The 22,950-nt window shown below is 35.1% G+C and overlaps 1 protein-coding gene, 2 long non-coding RNA genes, 1 other non-coding gene and 1 pseudogene across 5 annotated transcripts; all 5 read left to right on the top strand.

The window, feature by feature from the left end:
• Positions 1-1,315: 1,315 nt before the first annotated feature.
• LOC147498456 (uncharacterized) lies at positions 1,316-4,568 on the top strand. The gene is made up of 4 exons (XM_086563239.1): positions 1,316-2,325; positions 2,453-2,842; positions 3,400-3,702; positions 3,797-4,568. The coding sequence occupies exons 1-4, from the start codon at positions 1,316-1,318 to the stop codon at positions 4,566-4,568; spliced, it is 2,475 nt and encodes an 824-aa protein (XP_086419365.1).
• A 5,161-nt stretch (positions 4,569-9,729) lies between these two features.
• LOC147498455 (uncharacterized) lies at positions 9,730-10,806 on the top strand. The gene is made up of 3 exons (XR_015194302.1): positions 9,730-9,827; positions 10,199-10,277; positions 10,731-10,806. It is a non-coding gene; the product is annotated as an uncharacterized LOC147498455 (long non-coding RNA).
• A 4,845-nt stretch (positions 10,807-15,651) lies between these two features.
• Positions 15,652-15,729, top strand: LOC147498454 (small nucleolar RNA snoR28). The gene has a single exon (XR_015197265.1). It is a non-coding gene; the product is annotated as a small nucleolar RNA snoR28 (small nucleolar RNA).
• Positions 15,730-16,130: 401 nt separating this feature from the next.
• Positions 16,131-18,452, top strand: LOC147498453 (origin of replication complex subunit 1-like; annotated as a pseudogene).
• Positions 18,305-20,580, top strand: LOC147498452 (uncharacterized). 2 transcript variants are annotated; one of them, XR_015194301.1, is made up of 6 exons: positions 18,305-18,322; positions 18,453-18,552; positions 18,661-18,746; positions 18,814-18,901; positions 19,012-19,062; positions 20,296-20,580. It is a non-coding gene; the product is annotated as an uncharacterized LOC147498452 (long non-coding RNA). The 2 variants fall into 2 exon arrangements; XR_015194299.1 differs by lacking the exon at positions 18,305-18,322 and having other exon boundaries at positions 18,329-18,552.
• The last annotated feature ends 2,370 nt before the right edge of the window (positions 20,581-22,950 follow it).

Below are 22,950 nucleotides of genomic sequence, written 5' to 3'. Positions count from 1 at the left end.
ACTAATTGAAGTTGTAGTTTGATATTTGACGTACGTTAGATTAAAGTTAGTATTTTTTTTAAGTTGGGCTTTTGTTTTTTCACTGTTAGTTAATTGGGTTTCATTTATTTGATTTATTTATATGTGGATGTTGCTGTTCTCATTGGTTTAGTTCGGTTTGAGATTTGAGTGCTTGATTTGTTTGCTTATTTTAACTTGTATGATTGATGGTTTGCTGATAATTAAAGATGGTATTGTTAGTTTGTGGTGAAATTAAAGTTGAAGTTTGTTAAGTTTTGATCATGTTACTGCTTTTGAGTGTTTATCCTTGACTGCTTGTTTCATGGATGTTTTTTCAGAGAACAATTTTTTTTTCTAACTATATATAGTATTAATATATAACTATTAAATTACTGATTTTTTGTTGGTTTGAAACATATAGATAGAAACATATTTAATTGTTACGCATTTTTTTCAGCTCAAGAAGAAGGCGCCTCGGTGCTTATTGGGTTCTCTTGTAGCATTTTACTTACTACGGAGGTGAGATGTCAAACTATGAAATGTATTTTGTTATTGGTTGTATGAGTGAATAAACCAACTATGTGAAATGGGTTTATTTAATTTTCAATTTAGCTCATTTGGATATGCTCTCTTAATATATATTTTTTTCTAATCAATGTGACCTCCCTAGATGGTCGAGTTTTAGTTTTCTTAGTTTGAGCATATTGCACACATTTATTTATTTCAAAAATGGATTTACATTGATATTTGTTTGGTTACTGTCTCTTTTGCTTTATCTATTACAAATATATATTTTTTCATTACAAATTGCTTAGGTTTTAAATACATATTCATGTGATTTTTGCTAGTCCGGTAAAAATAATTCATTTTTAGAGATTTTGTTAATTTGGTTAGACATTTTTTGCTTGAGATGAGGGTTTGGGATAGGTTTATTCATGAATGGATCATGCTATTTATCTTGTATATAGTTTGAAGTTTTGAACTTGTGTGATTCTTGTTTATTTGTAGATACGTCATGGAGGGTTTTTCTCCAACTGATAGAAGTAGTTGGGTCAATTTAGATTGCCATGACTCCCGCTTTATAAATGGGGTAAACTATTTTATGGACTTTGTGGTAAAAAACTACTGTAACAAGCTCTTAATGTTGTGTCCTTGTCGTGTGTGTAAAAATGGAGGGAAAGCAAAAACCTACGAACTCGTGAGGTATCACGTCTATAAAAACCGATTCGACCCAACATATTTACACTGGATATTTCATGGTGAAGAAAGACATGATCCGAATGTGGAGTCCCATGGGAACTCTAATCTACATGAGATGAATATAAATGATGCATTTACTACCGTGGTTGAAGAATTTGGTGGTGAAGAGTTAGATTCATTTCTTGGAGGTCTCGGAGTTGATAATGGAGAGGCACCGGGCATTGATGATGCTGAATCAATATTGTCACATAAGAACTTTGAAGAGGCCATGAGTGCTTTGTATCCTGGTTGCAAGAATTTCACTGTCTTAAGGTTTGTCATAAAGTTGTTTAGAATCAAAGTTACACGTGGGTGGTCTGACATAAGTTTTACTGAGTTGCTTCAGTTACTTAAGGCAGTGTTACCGGCGGATAATAAAGTTCCGAAAGACAAGTATCGATCTGAAAAATTAGTTAAGGAGTTGGGGCTAACTTATCAAAAGATCGATGCATGCCCAAATGATTGTATTTTATATTGGGGGAAGAAAAATGAATTGTTGCAAGAATGTCCTACTTGTAAGGTGTCGAGATATAAAATTACAACAATTGAGGAGAGAAAAAACCGTGTAAGACTACCTGCGAAGCAGTTGCGGTACTTTCCAATTGGGGATAGGTTGAAGAGAATGTATGGTGTCGGTTGGGTAGCCAAAGCTATGTGTTGGCATTCCACAAATAGATTGGGGGATGGTGAGTTGGGTCACCCAGTTGACTCATCATCTTGGAAACACATTGATAGGACATACCCAAGCTTTTCTTCTAAGCCACGTAATGTTCGATTGGGCCTTGCCACTAATGGGTTCAACCCCTTTGGAATGCAAAGCACATCGTATAGTTCTTGGCCAGTGATGTGTGTCACATATAACCTCCCTCCTTGGCTATGTATGAAACCGCAATTCACTATGCTAGCACTGCTCATTGAGGGACGACGACAACCTGGTAATGATATAGATATTTATTTACAGCCGTTGGTCCATGAATTGCAATCCTTGTGGGATAAAGGAGTATTAGTCAAAGATGCTCTTCAATATGTGTGCAGTTCTCTTATGGACAATTCACAACTTCCCAGCTTTTGGGAACATCTCTGGATGTAGGACTAAGGGGAGATATGCTTGTCCCCCTTGTGGTTTAAATACATCTACTGTGAGACTTGTTCATGGGAGAAAAAATGTTTACCTTGGTCATAGATGATTTTTGCCACAATTGGATCCAAATAGACTTGATGTGAGAGAATCTACTTTCAACAAGGAAGAAGAGCTCAAGTCACAACCCCTACGTTTGTCTGGGAAGAAGGTTAAAGAGTTAACTCAGAATCTCAAAGTGAAATGGGGAAAGTTAAAGAAAAGGAAACGGGGAGGTGGTGACTCCGAGGATGAGGAAGATGTGGTTGGGGAAGATGTGGACAGTGATTCTAGTTTTTTGAAGCAGTCAATATTTTCTAAACTTCTTCCATATTGGGAAGAACTCCCCGTTCCTCATAACATTGATGTGATGCACACTAAGAAGAATGTATGTGAAATTCTTATTGCTTTGATATTGGACACGAAAAAAACCAAAGATGATCTCAATGCACGCCAAGACTTGAAACTTTTGGGGATAAAGAAGAAGTATTAGGTGACAGACAATAATCGTAAAAATCGTGGAGTGTTATGTTTTACACCTATCGAGAAGTCTTTGTTTTTACCACCTTAAGAAACATGCGCGTACCTGTTGGTTTTAGTAGCAATTGGAGGATTATTGTCAAGGAGGGGTCCATGGAACTCAAAGGGATGAAGTCTCATGACTATCACATTCTAATGCAACATTTGCTTCCTGTATTGATCCAACACGCATATAAAGATCGGAAGGAGGCCCGGGCTGTTATATTGAGTTTTTGTACTTTTTTCGTGCTTTATGCTCGAGGAGAATTGATGTTGATTCTTTGGTTATACTTGAGATGGGTATGGCTAGAACCTTATGTGAGCTTGAGAAGATGTGTCCTCCGTCGCTTTTTGTCATAATGATGCATCTTCCCATTCATTTAGCCTATATGAGGCCTGCGTGTTAGGACCAGTGTTCTATCGATGGATGTATGTCTTTGAAAGGTATACTTAGATCAAAAACTTTTCACATGATTATTTGGTTTTATTTCTTGTACTTTCTATTTAAGTTTTGTTATTTAAAGGTTAATGAAGCAGTACAAGGATTATGTGTTTAATAAAGCACTTGAAGGTTGCATTGCCGAAGTGATACTTGAAGGAGGAGACAATGATATATGTGGAGGATATGAAGGAGGGGGTGGCCTCCTTCAAAAGCTAGAAGAGTGCACCGAGGGTTTTGAGGTAACAATGCCTCCTGGTTTGCTCGATGAAGTTGATGAAGTAGGTCCTCTTGGTCCAAGTAAACGTTACCTTTTAGAGGTTGTTGAGTGGGAGCAAGCACGTAAGTGGATATTGAAAAGTCATCCAAAGTATGAAATATGGGAGAAGTAAGTCTATTGTAGTTTACGTGTATGTGTTTTTCAATTACCAAATAGACATTTTTATATTATTTATTGTGCTTTTATTAATGATATTGAACAGAGAGTACAATAACTTCCTCGAGGTCTGCAAGAGAAACACAGGAAGAAAGTCTGGCCAGTTCAAAATACCTGAAAAAGACAAGTTCATGCCATGGTTAAGGAGACAACTTGATGTTCAAAACCCGAAAGATGACGAGCTTATAGAAATAGCAAGGGGACCAGCACGTTTTGCTATAACATATGAGAAGTATGTAGTCAATGGTTTTTTATTTGTCACCAAAGATTATGAGTTGACTAGAAGAAACCAAAATAGTGGAGTTTGTACTAAGTGCCCAACTACCTTTCGCTCGAGTGCTAAGGATAAAAGTCCTATAGAAGCATCTGCTGAATACTATGGTGTTCTTAGGAAAATTGTTCAATTGGAGTACCCAAATACTGATTACAAACCAGTGTTATTCAAGTGCGATTGGGTTAAGCTCCCAAACAATGTAAAGGTGGATAACGAGTCAAAACTGTTGTTGGTCAATCTATCCAATATGCTTGGTTCATCTCAAATGAATGACGAGCAATTCATTCTTACTGAGCATGTATCCAAGGTCTTTTACTCTAAAGACCCAGTCAATCTTGATTGGCATGTGGTTATTGAGGTTCCAAGAATGGTTTACTCTGATATGGACTCAACAAGAGTAGTGTCAGAAAATATAGTTGTGGATGAATCGTTCACGAGGCCTATCATTCCAGAACGTATGGAGGATGAGTTGATCTTTAATGAAGAGAATATGGTTTTCTTTGTTGAGGTTATCAACCAAAGAAAAAGACCTAGAAAGAAATGAGATGTTATTTTATTATATGAAGTCTTTTGTTCCGAGAATTACATATTTAAACCTGTTTTGCTACTTTTTTTGAATTCATATTTAAATTAGTGGTTCACGTTTTTAAATTAGTGTTTCACATTTTGACTAATTTCTGAATTCATTTTTTGTTATTTGTACATTGATCCTTATTGTATTGATCATTAACTTAACTGTATATGCAAGTGCTTGTTTAATTTGCAGAGTTTAGTTATCGCTTTGTACTATGGCTAGTAGCACATCCCTAGATTCAGCTCACCCACTAGAGGACTCCCCCAACACTAACACTGGTAATTAGTTAATAATTCATGATTATCTGATTAAGTTAATTATTTCCATTTCATCCTTGTATAACATCATCAGTTTTTGCATTATCGTGGGTGGATTGCTTTCACGATCAAGGCTCAGATAACACTAGAGGTCCTACTCTACCTATATCCGATCATTTGGAAGAGGGGCAGAGAATTAAACTTTGGCTTAATATCTATAACCAGCCTGATTTTCCTGAAGAAGGTGTTAGCAGGCTATCTAGTGAAGCTGCTCGCCTTGCGGACCATGAGATCCCATGCTTCTATAAGGATTGGCCAACTATGATGAAACTTAGTAAAGGAACTCACTATAACAGAATCATTAAAAGCTTGAACGACACTTTTGTATTTGTTAATGGTGACAAAGACTTAGTAAGTATGTTAGGGATAAAGTCATGGTCGCGATGGAGGAACCACAAGGGTGAACTGAAAAAGAAATATGTTCTTTGGTAAGGATAAAATTGTGAAAATGAAGCGGAATCCCTTTGGAGGATTGGAAAGCTTTTGTGAATCATTGTCATTCAGATGAATTTAAGGTAACCTTGTCTTAGACATTCTAACGATATACTATAACGATATGCACCGCCCTTACTAGCTTATAAGATGCAAAGCAAATTGTAACTTAATTTGTGTATGTTATGTAGGCATTAAGTGCGAGAAATATTGAGAAACGTGCAAATGCAAATTGAACCAAACTGTGAGGGAGGACACCAAAGACAAGTTTATCGCCGTAAAATTGCAAAGGAACAAGGTGTCAGTGTGGAAGAAGTTGATCGGGTGATATGTGCGTGAAATGTACACAATTAAAAAACTGGTACACCCCAACCACAGAGTTTGGCAGTAAGTCTTTATTTTATATGTTTTTTTCTTGGATGCTTAGTCAATGCATCACTTTTATATATATATATATATATATATATATATATATATATATATATATATATATATATATATATATATACTATTTAAAAGTGTATGCTTAGTCAGTGATACATCTGTGTTATCTATATGATTTTAGATTTTTTTTTATGTTTTCCATTGAATAGGATAAGATTTCTCAACGTTCCCCTTTGAACTCTAACACGACCTCCAACTCCGACTTTGAAGCATGCGACAATGATGTTGTGACAGAGGTATGAATTTATACTTTGCTCAATTTTATTTTTATTCCTCGAATTAAAATCTCCAAGTACACAGGTTGTTGGTAAAGACTCAAGAGGGCGCATGCGGGTCATGGGTCCGGGTGTCTCTAAGTCTTTATTTAAGCATTCGCTCCTTATAGGAAGAGATATATCGAAACAGATTAAGGTCACCGAGGAGTTAAAAATCAGTTTGAAAAGAAAATTGATGAGTTGAAGGACTCATTTGATGGAAAAGTAAATTAGATTAATGAAACGGTGCAAAATCTTGTCCACCGGATGCCACCCACATGTAATTCCCCTGTTGGACCCTCTTTTCCGGATCACATGATATATTCTCTCAAAATTTAATCATTATGACTTTATTTTATTCTCATAGTAATAGTAAAATTTAATGGTTTGTGTATTTGAAATTTTAACTAATGTTATTTTATTTTATTTTTTATCTATTTTTGAAGGGACTGATTACATGAATCTTTGAAGTCAATGTGAGAGCCTTTTGGCCCTTGAGAAAGGTTGCATCTGGGAGGGTGAAACAAGTTGATCCAACATTTAAGATTGGAAATAGAACTTTGGGGGATGGAAAATTCTTGGTTTACATTGAGGCGATTACTGTGGGTTCTGGTGAATTGCCTGAGCCCTATAATCACTTTTGTACCCTTGGTCAAGTTGGGCAGGGACATGTTATTTGGCCTAAGGAATTTCTGCAGTTTCTCCCCCCTTGTTGTTAAAGGCCATTTCCCCTTTTTTAGTATACACATAGTGTCATTTTCATCTTGGACTTGGAAGTATTTTATTTTGTATTAGTCAAGTCAGGATTTTGGACATGTTACTTTGCTTTCTGGCACTACACCAAAACAAGATATTAGTAACGCACACTTTTTTTGGTTCCCAACATTTTTTAGGTGTAACTAAGTTCCTAACGTTTTTTGGGCATTAAAATTGCTAATAATGTGTTACATTAATTTTTCGGGGTTTGAGAATTAATTAGTAACGTATTTTAAAAATTTTGCTTTGACTAGAAACCGTAAAGACTTAAAGTTAAGATAATAGAAAATAAAAAAATAAAAACCAAAATTATAGAATTTTGGGATCGAGGGAAAAAATGAAAAGTCGCGCTCTTCTCTTATCTCTTGTTCCATCTAAACTAAAACCGATTGATATATTTTTCCATCACCCTCTCTCTCTCGCTCAACATAATCAACACTTCGCCGTCGCGCATCCGCCATCCGGTAGTTTTGCTTTCCTTCACATTCTTCTTCTATGGTTTGACAATTTTCATCATCTAATTTCTACTTTTTTTTCACACTGCTTGGTGTTTAATCAACAACTAAAATGAATTCAGGTGCTAGTTGCTTCAGTTATAACCAAAGGTATGATTTTTATTTTGATATCTTGTATTCTTATGTAAAAATTCGATTATTTTCATATATTACGTGTTCTATATGTGTAATTCTGGTGGGTAGGTGTTGGAGTTCATGATTTAAGTGGTGATATTTTTTCTTTTCCTGGTTTCTGAATTGTTCCTCGTGTATAGATTTTTCTTCAGTCTTCATTCGTGCTCTCTCACTACTACTGTTTAAATCTAACGAATTTCAATTTTTTCAGTAAACTAACCTCTCGTTACTATACTAAGATGCGAAATTTTTAGTATCTTCTCATCTTGGTGCACTCATTTCACTGTTATACTGCGATTTGTTGTAAAGGTATGATTTTTATTTTTTATTTTTTTGCATTATGTTTTTTTAATTAACTCTAGTAATTTGGTGGTATGTTCTGCAAATGGGCAGATTTCCAGCTTGTAATTGTGCTCGATCTTTATTTTCTAATTTTCCCTTTTATTTTTATTTTCTGATTATGAAATGATGTGATCCCCATTCCTGAATTTTGTGTTGTCTGCAAGTTACTTATGTGGGATTGGGTGTTGTATTTACCGATGTGTAGGGGATTAATATTAGAAGATCTTGTATTTAAATGGGATGCCATGATTGAGGCTTAGCTTTTGTGTGCTTGTAACTTGGGTAGTGTGAATCTCTCACACCACCACTATTATAAATAATAGAATATTATTGTTTTGTTGATAAAAAGAAAAAAATGATAATAAGACTGCTATCCCTTGCTTTTGCTAGCACCAAAAAAATGTAAGATGTCTGAGTAGCTGAAGTGTCCTATAAATGTTTCTAGACGCCATTAGTTTGAGACCTTGGTTAGATAGAAATTTGGGATATAAGCGGTGATGATCTTTGTTTGTTACTCATAGTTGTAAGTTCCATGGCTATATTGAGTTGCTTGAATATTTTCTTTGTACTAAGCACGTGTTAAATGGTTACCAATTTCTTTCTCTTTATTGTTGAATAATATTTGTTTACCAATTTAATTGTAAAAAATTAAAATGTAGGGGCCCCAGAGCATGTTCACCTAGATGATTCAGTATTTATAGATAATGCTAAAAGCTGGGTTAGTTGGAATATAGGAAAAGAGTATTTCTAACCACCCCACCACAACTTCCCTCAATATTTACTTATGCAGTATCCTTTTAAAAGACATTGAATCTATTACAATTATTTGCTCTTTGTGTTTACCTCTTGTGTTACTCACATAATGTTTCAATCAATTCCAAAAGAATGGATGACAAACAGACTTGGGAGGGTGTACAGGAAGGGGTGTCCCATTTTATTCAATTTGCTTAAAATAAGTTGTTTTATTTATAAGAAATAGGTATTATTGGGTTTTAAAAGCAATTGTGATTTTCTTAGTGGTTACTATTTAAATAGGCTTGCATTTTTAAGACTTAGCCATTCCTAAGTGTGCCAAAGATCATATATTTGGTCTGACTTGGCCATTCTTAGTGGTTAGAATTATCCATTGAATTTTAGTATAGGGATTTGTATACAGATTTGGCATGTATCAATGAATTGTCATTTTCTTTTTGCTACGATTTACTTGCAATATGAGATGCTAATTCATTTATTGTATACTTTCTCTATATCATTTTTGCAGATGTCCAATGCGATTAATCATTGGTCTTGGAGCACTAAGAACCAATTGATTTCTGATTGGTACATAGGTATGCACGACATTAACATGGATTTTATCCATCATTTAAGTTAGATGAAGTGTCTAATTTGATTATGTTCTTAACACTGGTAGGTTTACTTTATCTGTAGTACATGAAGGAATATGAGGACTACTGATGCATGACAATCACCTTATACTATTCTTCAATTGTTTAATAGCTACTTCTCACTCTGAAAACAGATGACACACAACATAAGAATTGTGTGTGTGTGTGTGTGTGTGGGGAGGAGGTGGTCATGTGCTTATATGTCAACATATTGCCTTCAAAGTAAAGCGTTTGAAATCAAATTAGTTCAGTCACCTGAGCTTGAAACCTGGAGTTGGCGTAGTTCTTTGTTCATCCGTTTGCTAGGTGTATTGTTCCACTGTCAGCTTCCTCTAGTGTAGTATGTGCAAACTGCCCTATCACTTTTATCTAATTCCTTACGCCTCACAAAAATGTTTGTATCATTGAATTGTATATACAACTGGCTTTTCTATGCAGGTCTGGGACTGCAGCTCACATTTAAATGCTTTTTCAATTCGTTCTTGACATTTTTACTGTCTTGTTCTTTTGTTGTTATTTGCAGGTGAGTATTCCATGCAGCATCTTATACGATTACAAGAATCCGCATTAATTGTGGACATTGCACTAACCTTTGGTCCGTGAACATGGTAGCGGCGCTGCAGTCGTTTTCCTAGCAAGAACTCGTTATCACTTTATAAGAGAATCTCAAGTATGCACAACCTTTATCTTGACATATAGCGTTCAAATTGACGGATTTGATTCTTTATTAAACTAAAGTCAACTCTTTGTAATTACTTTTGGGTTCTAAGCAGCATTGTATCAGCCGCCATAATCCAAAACCTATCTATGTTTTTTCCAGACATTGTCATTCTGTTTCAGCACACTTTTTCATGATCACTCTTTCATTTTGTCAAATCTTGTCTTTACAACTGTCAATCTAGTTACTTTGTTTGTAAAAGATAACTTTAAAAGTCATTTCAATTCACACACACGTTTATTGAAAAAAAACACAACAAACACCAATGCTATATGGTAAGTCTTAACTTCAAGCTTATTTGCTTTGTTATTCTGTTTTTTTAGAGACAAAGCTTTCCTATACTAGATCATAGGATTGATCAACCATCTTCTACTGCCAAGGAAGCTAGCATCACAAGTCGCTGTAAGTTCTCTTGTTGTAGGATTTAATCAACATTCGTTTACATTAATTCTTCTAACATATTCCAATAATAACTTCTAGTGATCTATTTGCTTTAGGTCTATTTGGTTGTAACAGCCACTACCCTTGTTGAAATTTTCTTTCACCTGATCATTAATAACAAATCTTTACTTGTGTGAGAAAAAATTCTAGTGATCCCTATGGCAGTAAATTGAACTTTAATTAGTGACTTATTTGTTCGTTATAAGTAATGACAAATTTTTGTTGGTGTTGTATTATTGACTTATGATTATGTCTCTATGCAACTCATGGAAAGAGGCCAAGGGTGCCTTCTGCATATAATCAATTTATAAAGTAATGAAACATTACAAAATTTCTTGAATATTTCTAATAACATGATGAGGTTGCTTTAAAATTAATCAATTTATTACTTGTGCACATTTACATGGAGTGCAGAGAGGAAATTCAGAGAATTAAGGCTAATAATCCAGATATAAGTCACAGACAAGCATTCAGCGTGGTTGCCAAAAATGTAAGATGGAAAATCTAACATACCAAGATGCCTTTTTGCTTAATAAGTCAAACTGAACTGATTGTGATGACTTTTGATTTTCCTATTTTTCAGTGGGCACACTTTCCCCATATTCAATTTGGATTGATGTTAGAGGCAAATAATAAAGCTAAAATGAATGAGGTAAGAACATCTCCGTTGAGAAAGTACTGATGTTCATCTAGTTCATGTGCTACTGTGCTTTGATTGTGAAATAATTTCATGTAAATAAGAGAAGATTAGATGGGTTTCAATATCAAGAGATTGAAGTAAAAATGTTTATAATTTTATATAGCTTAATAGCAAGCTATTCTCAATTTCTCACTGCCATAACCATTGAAAGATTCTCATGGAAGTTCAACACTACCGTGGAGGGGGAACGTAAAGCTAGGATACTTTTATGCTTAAGTTAAAGTGCAGTACCTAGCTATGTCTATATTCAATGTGAAGGCTTCTGACCATTGATTGATAACATGCATTCATAGACATATAGACCATTGATTTATAACATACATTTAATGTAACTGAAATCTTGACATTTATTAACACCCATGGTACAATAGAATTGAATTTTATGAAGGTATATACATGAGCTAATATTAGTGAATTTTATATGTTCAGGGTCCTGCGAAGCATCTAATGACAACAACTGCATTATTCAATAACTGATGATGAAGCCTTGAAATGAATGAGATCTTATTTTCTTCCATGCATGGTTTTAGATTTTGAATGATACTGAACTCCAGCTTTGGTTCATTGTGCTTTTGTTCAAGTAAACTAGTGTTTGTTGTTCTTCATCTTAATTAAGTACACTTCATAATCTGCTATATGAGTTTTATTGTTTGTTGGATATGATTGATCACTATCTTTTAAAGAATTGAATAATTGGATTTAGGTGTATGAGGTCTAGTATATATAATATAATGAGCGGGTTCAGTAGAAAAGAAGGAATAACTAGGGAAGCTTGTAGATTGCAATAGCTAGTTTAGTATATGGATATGAGGAAATTTGTAGGATTTGTAGATTACCATGACCCAATCTTTTCATCCTTGGCCCGACATACTCAATGAATATATAAGAGTTATTACTGCAATAAGCACTCACATATCTCCTCATGGAAGGCTTGTATCTGGTAATATTATACAATGTTTGTTTTTGTATCTTTTTCTTTTATTCACTTTGGTCAAAGAATAGATCTATTCAAGGATCTCGTTGTATATTTGAAGTGATATATCTCTGTTTGGTGATGTATTTGAATTATGTTGCCCCAAAACAATGTACTCAAAACTAACACTGCTACTATTTTCTTTCTTATTTTTTCATGTCTTAAGGGGATTGTAAGAAGGCTATTCATTTGTGGGAGCCTTTGTCTAGTGGAACATGAAGTAGAATATACTCCTTTTGTTGGGCATGCCGAAAGTGTTGAGGATCTCCAGGTACACTCTAACTTGATTAACAAAACTTCTTCGTTTTTTTGTGTGGGTGTTTTAATGCAGTAAGTCCTCAATTTGAAGTCTATTCCATTCTAAAAGTTGTCTAAATTCCTTCATGCAGTGGAGCCCTACCGAAGCTGATGTTTTTGCGTCATATTCTGTGGATGGTACGTTTGCCATATGGGATACCCGTTTGGGAAAAACACATGCAGTTTTTATTAAGGCACATAAAGCAGATGTGAATGTTATCTCATGGAACCGGTAATTTTAATATATTATGTTTCCACCATTCTCTCATGTATTTTTTTTAAAGCTTTAGATTGACTTTGTACTTGCATAATCATGAATAGGCTAGCATGACAGTGTCATTTTTTTTGGTGTAATTATTTTGTGGGTTTTGATTGAGTAAGTATGGTTTGATCTTTGTCTTTGATCAAGTGAATGTGCTGGTTCGACTTTTGTGTTGATTGGATTGGTTTTTTTTGTTGTGTGCTGGTTCTGATTTTTGCCTTTAAATCATCAAAGGAAAAATTGGTCTTGGTTTTGGCATTGGAGTAGTTGAAAAACTTGATGTTGAAGATGAGGACATCTATGCCTCTGGTTAGTGTTACTAGTCTGCTGAAAATGCCTCCGAGTGAGGAACTAGCTTTAGCGTTCCGTGTTGGAACGTAGATGGAGAGCAGCAACAGGAGACCTAGTAGTTAATGGAAGGTAAGGTTCTTGTGTGGTTTTCTTTCGTTTCATATGTGACAATTGTATGTGGATGTTGGAATATTCACGAGTTGTGTTTTAGAAGATGGGTTCTTACATGTGAGTAGTGTGAATGTATGGTGTATATATATTCGAAGTGTGGTATCTCTGGTTGGAACTAATAGAGGTGTCTACACTGATATAAGTGGAAGTGATGTATTTGTTGTTTTCATTTTAATTTTGGTATATAATTTATAGTGTCTTTTTGATTTGAGGATTGGTTATTTGACTTAACTGACATTGGTTGAGATGGTTAAGTAGCTGGTTCTACGAATCAATATATATTTGAGTATCTAGTTCTATGAATCAATATATTATTTGATTTCTAGGTTATAACATGATTTATGTATATGAAATGTTGAAAATACAGAGGAGACTGCCGAAATTTTTATGCCTTTTGTCAAGGTGTCTGACAAGGTTATATGGTTTTGGGGCGTTACATAAACTTTCATGTTTATACTATGCTTCTATTGTTACTAGCCTACTACCATATTCTCTTTTCTGAATTCTGTAGTTTGATTATAAGGAGCCACTACTTAAGAATATGATATAAGTATATATCTATATATATTTGTTTTCTACTGCCTGACTTATTTTTATATATTTCTATTGGTGTATAGGATGAAAGGGACTTTTCTGATGATACAATCTCAAAATCATCTCCTGATGCTTGCAAATACTAAAGGTGCTAGTTGTATACAAATGACGTGAGAGTTTGAGTTTAAAGACAAGTCCCATTGATTTGGAAAATAGTGTGTATTTCATTCGTGGCAAGTCCTACTTATGAAAGATGTTTTGGTGATGTTATTTTAATAAAAGATTATGTGATTGGATGTATTTGTGAGATTAATTTCTTGTTTATGTTATGGACGATTGTAGAATACTAATAAATGGGGGCAGATTCAGTAGTCTCCCAAAAAGGGTGGTTTTGGGGGAAATTATTTTTTTTACATATGAAATAGTTTTGTAATGGTGGAAAACTGTAACTAAGCTTTGCAATGAGTAACACTTACGAAGTAGCAAAACCGTTACCAAAAGAAAATTAACCGTTACCAATTTTATAAATCAGTAACACAAAAAAGTGTTACTAACTTTATAAAACTGTTATTGATGTTAGAAAAGAGTAACACAAAAAAAGCGTTACTAATTTTATAAAACCGTTACTAATGTTAGAAAAGAGTAACACAAAAAAAAACGTTACTAACGTTATAAAACCGTTACTAAATAGTAATATAATTGAGTAAAGAAAACCGTTAGCAAATATTTTCCAGTTACGGAAAAAACCGTTAGCTAAATAATGCTTTGTAACGCTTTTAAACCGTTACAAATATTTGTAACAGATTACCCACGCCCAAATTGTTACGGATAAAAAGTGTTACAAATATTTTTTGTAACGGTTTTTTACTGTTAGTAATAGCCTATTATGGTATAGTGTGGATACGTTGTTTTGTTATGGATACTTTGATGTGTTATTTGTTTTATGGATATTTTGGTTGTGTTATATGTTGGACTATGGTGTTTTATAGATATTTTGGTTGTGCTATATGTGGTACTTGCAATTGTGTGGTTGTTTGTTTACTTTTTCAGGTGGTGGGATTCTTTGTACTAATCTAACCCCTTTTTAGCTCCGCCAACGCAAAATAGATATTTGTGTTGCTGGTCATAAAGGAGGAGGGAAAAGGTGGAACTGATTGGTTTTTGCAGGTTATGAAGTGAAAGCAACCTCACCTGTCCTTTGAAGCACAAGAATATGCAGATTTAGTTCCCGAGTTGAATAAGATAGTGTCTACAATTCAAGTGTTTGGTAAGTATTACGTATAGCCTTGTTACTTTGATAATTATCCATTTTTTTTCTTCCAATGAACACTGAATCTCTTGATAGTTTCTTGAAGGTGAGAATTTTTCATAGCCTGAGAGGTTTGAGTTTTACGGAGGTTCTTCTTGGAATCCGAGAAAATTCCAACCAAATCCGTGATGTGGAGATGGGAATTTTCTGCGGAGCCGATCCATTGTAAGTACATCTACATTGATAGTGCATTAGTGCATGCTTACGTCATTGACAATAATTTTTCTCATTCAACCTCTTTTGTTCGCTTTACGCCATGATTACTATGTAAGGAGGCTATGGGAGGGAGCAAAAACATCACAATCAAAATAAGCAACATGTGGATATGGAATTAGTACCAAGTCTGCGAGAAGGAATCAATACCAAGTCGCAGAAGATGACATGAGAAAGCCGTGGTAGAATTTTAGGTGAGAAACCTTTGGAGAGAAGTTACAAAGATTCCAGCCCATTCATTGCTTCTGCAGATGCCGTTCAATTTCGGTTTATTCTTTTCGGATACATTTACAAAACCTCGCATCACTTGTGAGTGGCGATCTCTTCTATATGTTTTTCCTTTGAAATTTACCTTAAAGTAGTAACTTTGTGGGCAGGTTCCATCATGCCTTTCGGATGCAATCACCATATTTTTAGAACCGACTATCTATTACCCTTTTTTCCCCCACTTCCTTATTCCATACCAATTTAACTCTTTCATGAGGATGACAATTTCAACTCTGTTGTTGTGCACTACTTTGCAGATGGAATCTGTCCCTAAGGCATTGTTTTGTTATGAGCCCCAAAGAATTTCCTAAAGCCACAAATGAGGGAGATGATGTCTTTCTTTGTGAGTATGAATATGATGGCCATTGGCACGTTTCAAAGCGCCTCGCTAAGATTGATAATGGAGATGAGGTATGTCTCGAAACCGAGAAAGTAGCATTTTGTCGATTAAGTGGAAAGTTAATTATGCTAATCTTGTATATAACTGGTGTATACTTATATTGAGGATTCTTGTTTTAATTTTTTTTTTCATTTTTCTTGCATATTTTGTCTAGTGCATGCATTTTTCTAATCAAATTCAAAACTATACAAAAAGATAAAATGTATAGGAAATTGTTCTCTAGGAATTACATTGTGAAACTTAATTGTACTTGTATCTTATCGCGGTGCTAGGATGATGGAGGATTTGACAATGATGAAGAATGGAATTCTGTAAGGATTCAGGCTCGATAAGGACAAAGACTTGGACTTAGAGAAAGAAGACTGAAGGGATCATTTACTCGGGCTTAATCGCCTACTCATCAATTGGGCTGCAATGCGTTCACTTATCTCTTTTATTGTATTCTTGCGTCCTTAATTTGAGGGGTACCAAAATGTTAATGCTTATCACGTTGTCTTTGCATGCAGAACTCACGGAAAGGGCAGATCTATGGACTTCAAAAAATAGGGTCAAAAAAGATACTAGAGCATGTGAGATTTGGCAAGCAATCTATGCTGGAAAAAGCACAAGCAACATTGTTGTTGGCTACTCTACCTAAACATTTGCCTTTGCAGAAATAAGTATGTAGCAGGTGTTAGATAATGTAGGTTGCTATTTTGTGCTTTTAGATTTAATAACGAGTTTGTTTGTATATGCGAGAGAAATGGATGATATAAACGCATTTGTCAAAAGGCTAATCTGTGATGATCAATGCTTAGTATTGCGCCTTTATATCCATGGTGTTCCCGACTGGCAAAGTAGGTTCAAGACCATTTTCTGTGTTTTATTCTTTAAGTGGCTGGGAGATTAATTATTGTTTTAGTCTCTCAAGCTTGTGATCATGAGTATTTACTTTCTTTTCGGTTTCCCTCATGGAGTGAAAACCATGGTCAGGCAACCCCGACCATAATCTGAAGGTGTGCTAATTTGCATTCTATCTCGCTTTCTATTGCAGACCATGAGTGTCCTTTCGGTGATGAGGAATCTAAGATCTGAAGTTGATGTAGGAAGTATTAAACCATATTGCTTCGTTGAAATTAATGGTCTAAGATTGGCATCTCACGGGAATATTTACAAGGTAATGGAATTATGAATGTAATATGGCTTTTTTGCTTTTTTTGTATTGTTGTCTTCATTTTTAGTAATGGCTTGGTTTCACGGGTTTATATGAAGCACTAAGTGGACATAGAGTTGGTTGGAAAAAGGCTCTCCAGTTACTAAATGAGAGGTTTTAGATGATACTAGAGTTGGCAAAGAGGATAACCAACTTTGTGTTTTACTTGATTGATGAACTTGATCTCCTTGTGACTAGGAACCAATCGGTAACTTTTACTCTGCATTTATGTATTCTTTTTGTTGTCACCATCATAGGACTTCCAATTCTTAACCATCTCTGTGACTGCAGGTCTTATACAACATTCTTGATTAGCCTACAAAGCCAAATTCCAAGCTGGTTGTAATAGGTACCATTTATTCTCATTGTACTTGCTTTGATCCCTTGTTATGCGACCCACCGAGCCACTCTAGTTTCTTTTAAATCAACTGGCGATACTTTTTTTTGTTGGGATTGCAAATACCATGGACCTTCCAGAGAAGTTGCTTCCTCGTATTTCGAGTCGAATGGGGATACAAAGGTTGTCTTTTGGCCCTTACAACTATCAATAGCTTCAAGAAATCATATCAAGTCGTCTTAAAGGCATTGACACATTTGAAAAACAAGCCGTAGAGTTTGCTTCGAGAAAGGTGAGTCCATTCATTTTGTTGGCTTTGCTATTTACTGTAAAATCAACTTTCTCAATTTATGATTTGTTGTAAATGTATACATGATCATAATGAGTTGCAAAGTTGTAATAAATTGCCCATCCATTTCAATATCTCATGAATGGCACTTCACCGTTGGCAGCTATTTCGGAGGAGATGCACGCCGTGCCTCGGAAATATGTAGGCGTCTTGTGGAACTTGCGCAGACTACCAACTAAAGAAATTCCCATCCATCCAAGAATCTGCATCCCAGGTATAATCGGTTTTTCTCACCGCAACCCGAAATTGGTTTATCATTAGCTAGAACTGTAAGTAGTTGGGAGATGAAGTTGTGCAATATTACTTTAAATTAAGCTACTCATATGGTTAATTGCGTCCATTCTACCTTATGCAGTTCCTAGTCATATTTGATTTTGGACCTCTACGACTTTAAATTAAGAAATTCCATGTTTGTATCTCAACCAAAAACTCAAGTGACTGCTGATGAAGTATTGAACAGTGAAACTGAAATTGAGATAAACAGTACTAATGTCCCAGAACATTGGTTAAGGAGGACAAGGAGTTTTTAGAGAAGAAAAAGAAGTTGCACAATCTTGAGCAGCAACTTAGCAATGCCTTTAAGCAAGTAGTTTGTCTAATCTTTACTGTTTATCCTTGTTATACATTCCTCCATTTTCGTCTTTTCAATCATGTGTATTTGAATCTCGCCCAAGCTCGGCCTATATATTGGAGGGAAAATGGAGAGATAGGGTTGGCACTCATAAACTTCCCTTCAAACAGTAATTATGGTTTCATTTACAATTCTAACTTGCTTTCTACGCTTTTAGATTTTGTGTGTCTTCTGCAGAATGAGGCGATTGACATTATTTTGGTCATGTAGAGTAAAGGGGATTGACTACAGGGTTATTCTGCAAAATGAAAATTAGCTAGAGATTTCCTTCACAAGAACATGGAATCAGATAAACGATTGGAGTCAAATGGTACGTTGGTATGCTTTCTTTAAGTATCAGATAGCATCAAGATTTCATACTATCACTTCATTTTTTGTACTTCAACTTGATAGTTACCATCCCTTCCTGTTTAATTAGGTAACGAAGAAGTAGAATACAAGGCGTTACCTGGTGGCCCAAGCAACGGTACTCACAAGGAGACAAATGCTAATGGAGATCAAGAGGTTAGTATATGCTACTACTATGTCACTCTGTTTAAGCAGCCTAGGTTAACTTCAGATGCTTTTCTAGGTCCCTATCCTTGAGAATGTCTCTTTGGAAGGAATTTGGCCTTCTTGTTTTCGTATGGGTTGCGTTCCTCGCTCTACAGATTGCTAAGGTACACTTTTTCAAATGTTTCAATCGTTACTAAATGCATATACGTCAAATTTTCATGTTTCTATTTGGAATCCATGTTCTGATAGAAGACCCTGCTTCTTTTTGACACAGAACAAGACAACAACCTGTTCGATTGCCTATTGGATTTTGAACTTAATGCAGGTATTTGTAGCTTTATTCCGACAGAAATGCTCCTGACAGTTTTTTTCCCACATTTCTTTTATGATGGTTTACATTATTAATGGAAAGAGAAGGCTGTCAGTCGTGGAATACTACCTTTTAAAACGTTTTCCAGTTCCCTATGGTATAGAAATTCTATTATTTGCTTTTGTCATTTTTATATTTATTATATATGTATATCGTAGACCAACCGTAAGGCTCCTCGAGCGTTGAGGTAGCGCCGCAGGCACGTCGACGCCTCGCGGGCTGTAGGCATGGGCATACCCTAGTATTTACATAAAAGGGGAAATAGAGTTAAGGTTAGTAACGAACTTATGCTTTCAGAAATTTTCTAATCGGCCTTATGGCGAACTTCCTTATATTTATGGTTGTGTATATGTGTTTTGTCTTATCTGGTTAATCTCTTTACTGTCAGGTAATTGAGATGTCTTATTTCCGAGATTACCTCGGTTATTTCCTTTGGGTTGCCACTTCTTAGGAAATGCAGTCCTTGCCCGAAGCAAACGCTAATTCTGATATAGAGTGCCTGCGTCCTCCAGGAATGTGTGGGAATTATGTCAATTTCAACAGATCGATCATATAGTGTAACCATTCAATCGTAATCAATATGATCACGACATACAATAAGATGGTCTCTACATAATTTGGATAGTACAATTAGTGATTTTTATTTACACAAATATAACTTTTTGCAAGTGCACGACAAGTACCAAAATTCCTCCAATACTGAAGTTTAGGAGGGCCTTAGAAGTAGCAACTCACCTCTCATGCTAGTCCAACCACTCTCTCAGTAAGAATCTCCATCATCTCATCTTTTTACGTACATTAGTAGAACATGTGGCATTTTTTCTCTGGAGTTTCTGTACATAGCTTGTAGAAATTAGAAATATATGTTACGCACTTACACATGATGAATGCGACTTGATTGGATACAATTAGGCAATGTAGAGCAGCCCAAGTTCAACGAGTTATGCAAAGTAGATGTCAAGCCCAAGTTAGTGGAAACCACTGTCCATTGATTAATTTAATTTCCTTTAGATGGTATTTTTTAGAGCAAGTAAAAACAAAGTGAGATGCTAATTTAAGTTTTAATTGTAGCACATAGAATTGCTCTTGCTATGTGCTACGACTTTTTTCCATTCATCTAGGTTCCGACTTTTAAACTTATGGGATTTTGACTTTAATATTATTTCCTTGTGATTCATTTGTATGTAGGTATTTGTATGTAGGTGGATGCTCATGAAAAGGTTATTAAGGCTAGGGTTCTATGAAGCTAGGACTTCAAATCATTTTCGAAAGTATTTAAGTGCAAGGGAAAGATAAAACGTAACGGAGAAACATGTGCGAGGTGAACTAAGGCATTATTACTTGTACGGGGTGATGAAATATATTGAAAAATATTTGGAAATTCATATTGTATTGAGTTTGTGGTTTTTTTTTTTCGATAAACTTATTGAGTTTGTGGTAATAAATGCTACATACTTTTTTTTTTTACTTGTATGAATATTCGTCTCTTTATCTATTTTTCGGCAAAAGAATTTTGATTGGAAATGTGGTTTCTTTGTAATATTGTTATTAAGATGGATGGATTATTAGTTGGATTGAAAGGCAAAAGTGGATAAAACTAGTATATATATAGATATATATATTATTTTTGTTTTTTTTTAAAACGTTTTAGCCACGGCCAATGTCCGTAGATAACGCAAAAAGATGTGTGTGGCAGAGGTACTTTTACCACGGATTATGCACAGCTTTTATCTCTCACAAAAATAATTGCAACGGATTATGCCACGGTTATTATCTATGGCACTTGCCACGGCTTATGCCACGGTCGAGCGTTGTGGTAGTTGCTACGGCTAATCCCACAGTCATTATCTATGGCACTTGCGACGGCGTTTGCCACAGTCATTCACAGTTGCAAGTTCCTATGGCTTGAGCTGTTGCATGGACCGTCGCAATTACCCATGGTCATTCGCTGTAGCTAACATTTTCCCAACAGGTCAAAACCCCACGGACTTGCGACAACTGATAGTCGTGGCTAAAACCCTTTACCCACAGTTTTGGTCTGTGGCTAAAAGTCAACTTTCTTATAGTGAAAGCTAGGATAATGTTCAGTAATTCGTTTGAGGCCTTCTTCTTGGTGTTCAACAACTATATCTCGATGATGAAATTCAACTCCATTTCCAAGCATCAGTGCTGCTACTTCAGTAGATGTAGGCAGGTTGTACTGTCTTGCATTTTTTGAGCGTGTGTTAATAAGTCTAATGCGTACATGTATGTAGTCCTCTTCATTGAACCTATCTCGTGCCATTCGGAAGGCCTTTGCAATTTCATTTTCCTCATTCAGCATTGTTATAAATCCTTCAACTATACTACCATCTAATGCTTGTTAGAGTGCTTGATTGGGCAGAGCACTTAACCTATTGGACACCTCGTTCTCTATGTCATATATATAAAGCTACGCAAACTTTGGTTTATCTCCTGTTGGAAGTAACGATCCAATTTTATGGTATTTTTGTCCATGAATTATGAAGACATATGGACCACCACCATTGTTAATTGCATAGTCTATTTTTCCACCCATTGATGTGAAAGCAAAGATCGAATTATATGATCTTATGTTTTCAATAAAATGAGTGCTTTTTGGTCCCCTTGATTCAAGCAGATCCTTTAAGAATTGTGGAGGATTCTTCAATAGTGGAAGTTGTATCTTTCCCACTTGACAACAAATGGAGAATGTAGGAAGTTGTCCCTTTTGTTTCTTGTTGTTCCTTTATTCATTCCAGAGTATAGCTCCACAAAAAGAACAAATTTTGTTGGGTTCACCAAAGTCCCATAGTTCTATATAAAGAAAAAATAGATAAGAAAAAGTATATAAGTTATTAATCGAAATATTCAACGTGTTTAATTTAATACTTACCAATATCGCGAGTACTTTTGCGAAGTGGAATGCTGTCAATGATATCAAAATCTGACAAATCAAAATTTGTTGAATTGTTGTTGATGTTCTGAAAATCAACATCAGTAGTGATGTATCTTTGCCTATTCACGGTTTCTTCTCTATGCATAGATTGAACTCTTCAAATATTTGAAATTCTGGTAGCACGCAAATCATTTATAACCAACTCTCTTTGTGGGAGAAGATTGCATCTTAGCCTTGATTTACGAACCTGTTTATTCTTCTCCTTGGCCATAGGGATTTCTTATAATAAAGATAAAAAAAATGCAGAATTATAATTGTAAGGGACACTTAAAATAGAGTAGTTAGATTGAACATACACAAAAGAAGTACTCAGATATATAGAGTAGTTAGATTGAACACACAAAAAAAATTTAATCATGCACTCACAAAAAAATCTAATATAAAGAAAAGAAGTACTCAGATATATAATTACATGCACAAACAAAAAAATTATGAATTAAATCATGTAATTTAAAATTTTAACATTACCCGTAAAGAAACGACGACAGAAGTGAATCCAGTAGGCAAACTCTACTATAAGGTTCCGTTAACAATAGCAAACAAAGTTTTGTTAGCAAATAAAGTTTTATTTAGAGTTTCGTACTTAAGTACACTGAACACAAAATATCCCCCTAGTCATGCAATTTAAAAGATTTATTCAGATAGCTTAGAAACGAGAAGGTTAAAGTAAATTCAGGACCCAACTACAAACTTTAGGAAAACCAAATCAACAAATTGACATTACGACTGTGATTGACATTTGATACCTGCTATTGGGCCATTCATGGCAACCAACAGTTTCACCATCGTGTACTCTGACTTAGACACCAGTGCCTAAGACAATATACCTTCACGTATTAATTGATATATTATATTCAACTGTATAATATCAATGGCATCGTGTTTAC

This window comes from Coptis chinensis, chromosome 5 (genome assembly GCF_015680905.1).
Source record: "Coptis chinensis isolate HL-2020 chromosome 5, ASM1568090v1, whole genome shotgun sequence".
Classification (NCBI taxonomy): domain Eukaryota; kingdom Viridiplantae; phylum Streptophyta; class Magnoliopsida; order Ranunculales; family Ranunculaceae; genus Coptis; species Coptis chinensis.
Note: the sequence above shows the minus strand (reverse complement) of the source record. Positions and strands in the feature narration are given on the sequence as shown.

What these genes read in the sequence shown, in the direction of transcription:
- LOC147498456 (XM_086563239.1), top strand. Translation starts at nt 1,316, where the DNA reads ATGAATATAAATGATGCATTTACTACCGTGGTTGAAGAATTTGGTGGT. An exon ending in TTTTGGGAACATCTCTGGAT is followed by an intron (nt 2,326 to 2,452) that starts GTAGGACTAAGG and finishes GGATCCAAATAG; the next exon opens with ACTTGATGTGAGAGAATCTA. An exon ending in AAGTATGAAATATGGGAGAA is followed by an intron (nt 3,703 to 3,796) that starts GTAAGTCTATTG and finishes GATATTGAACAG; the next exon opens with AGAGTACAATAACTTCCTCG.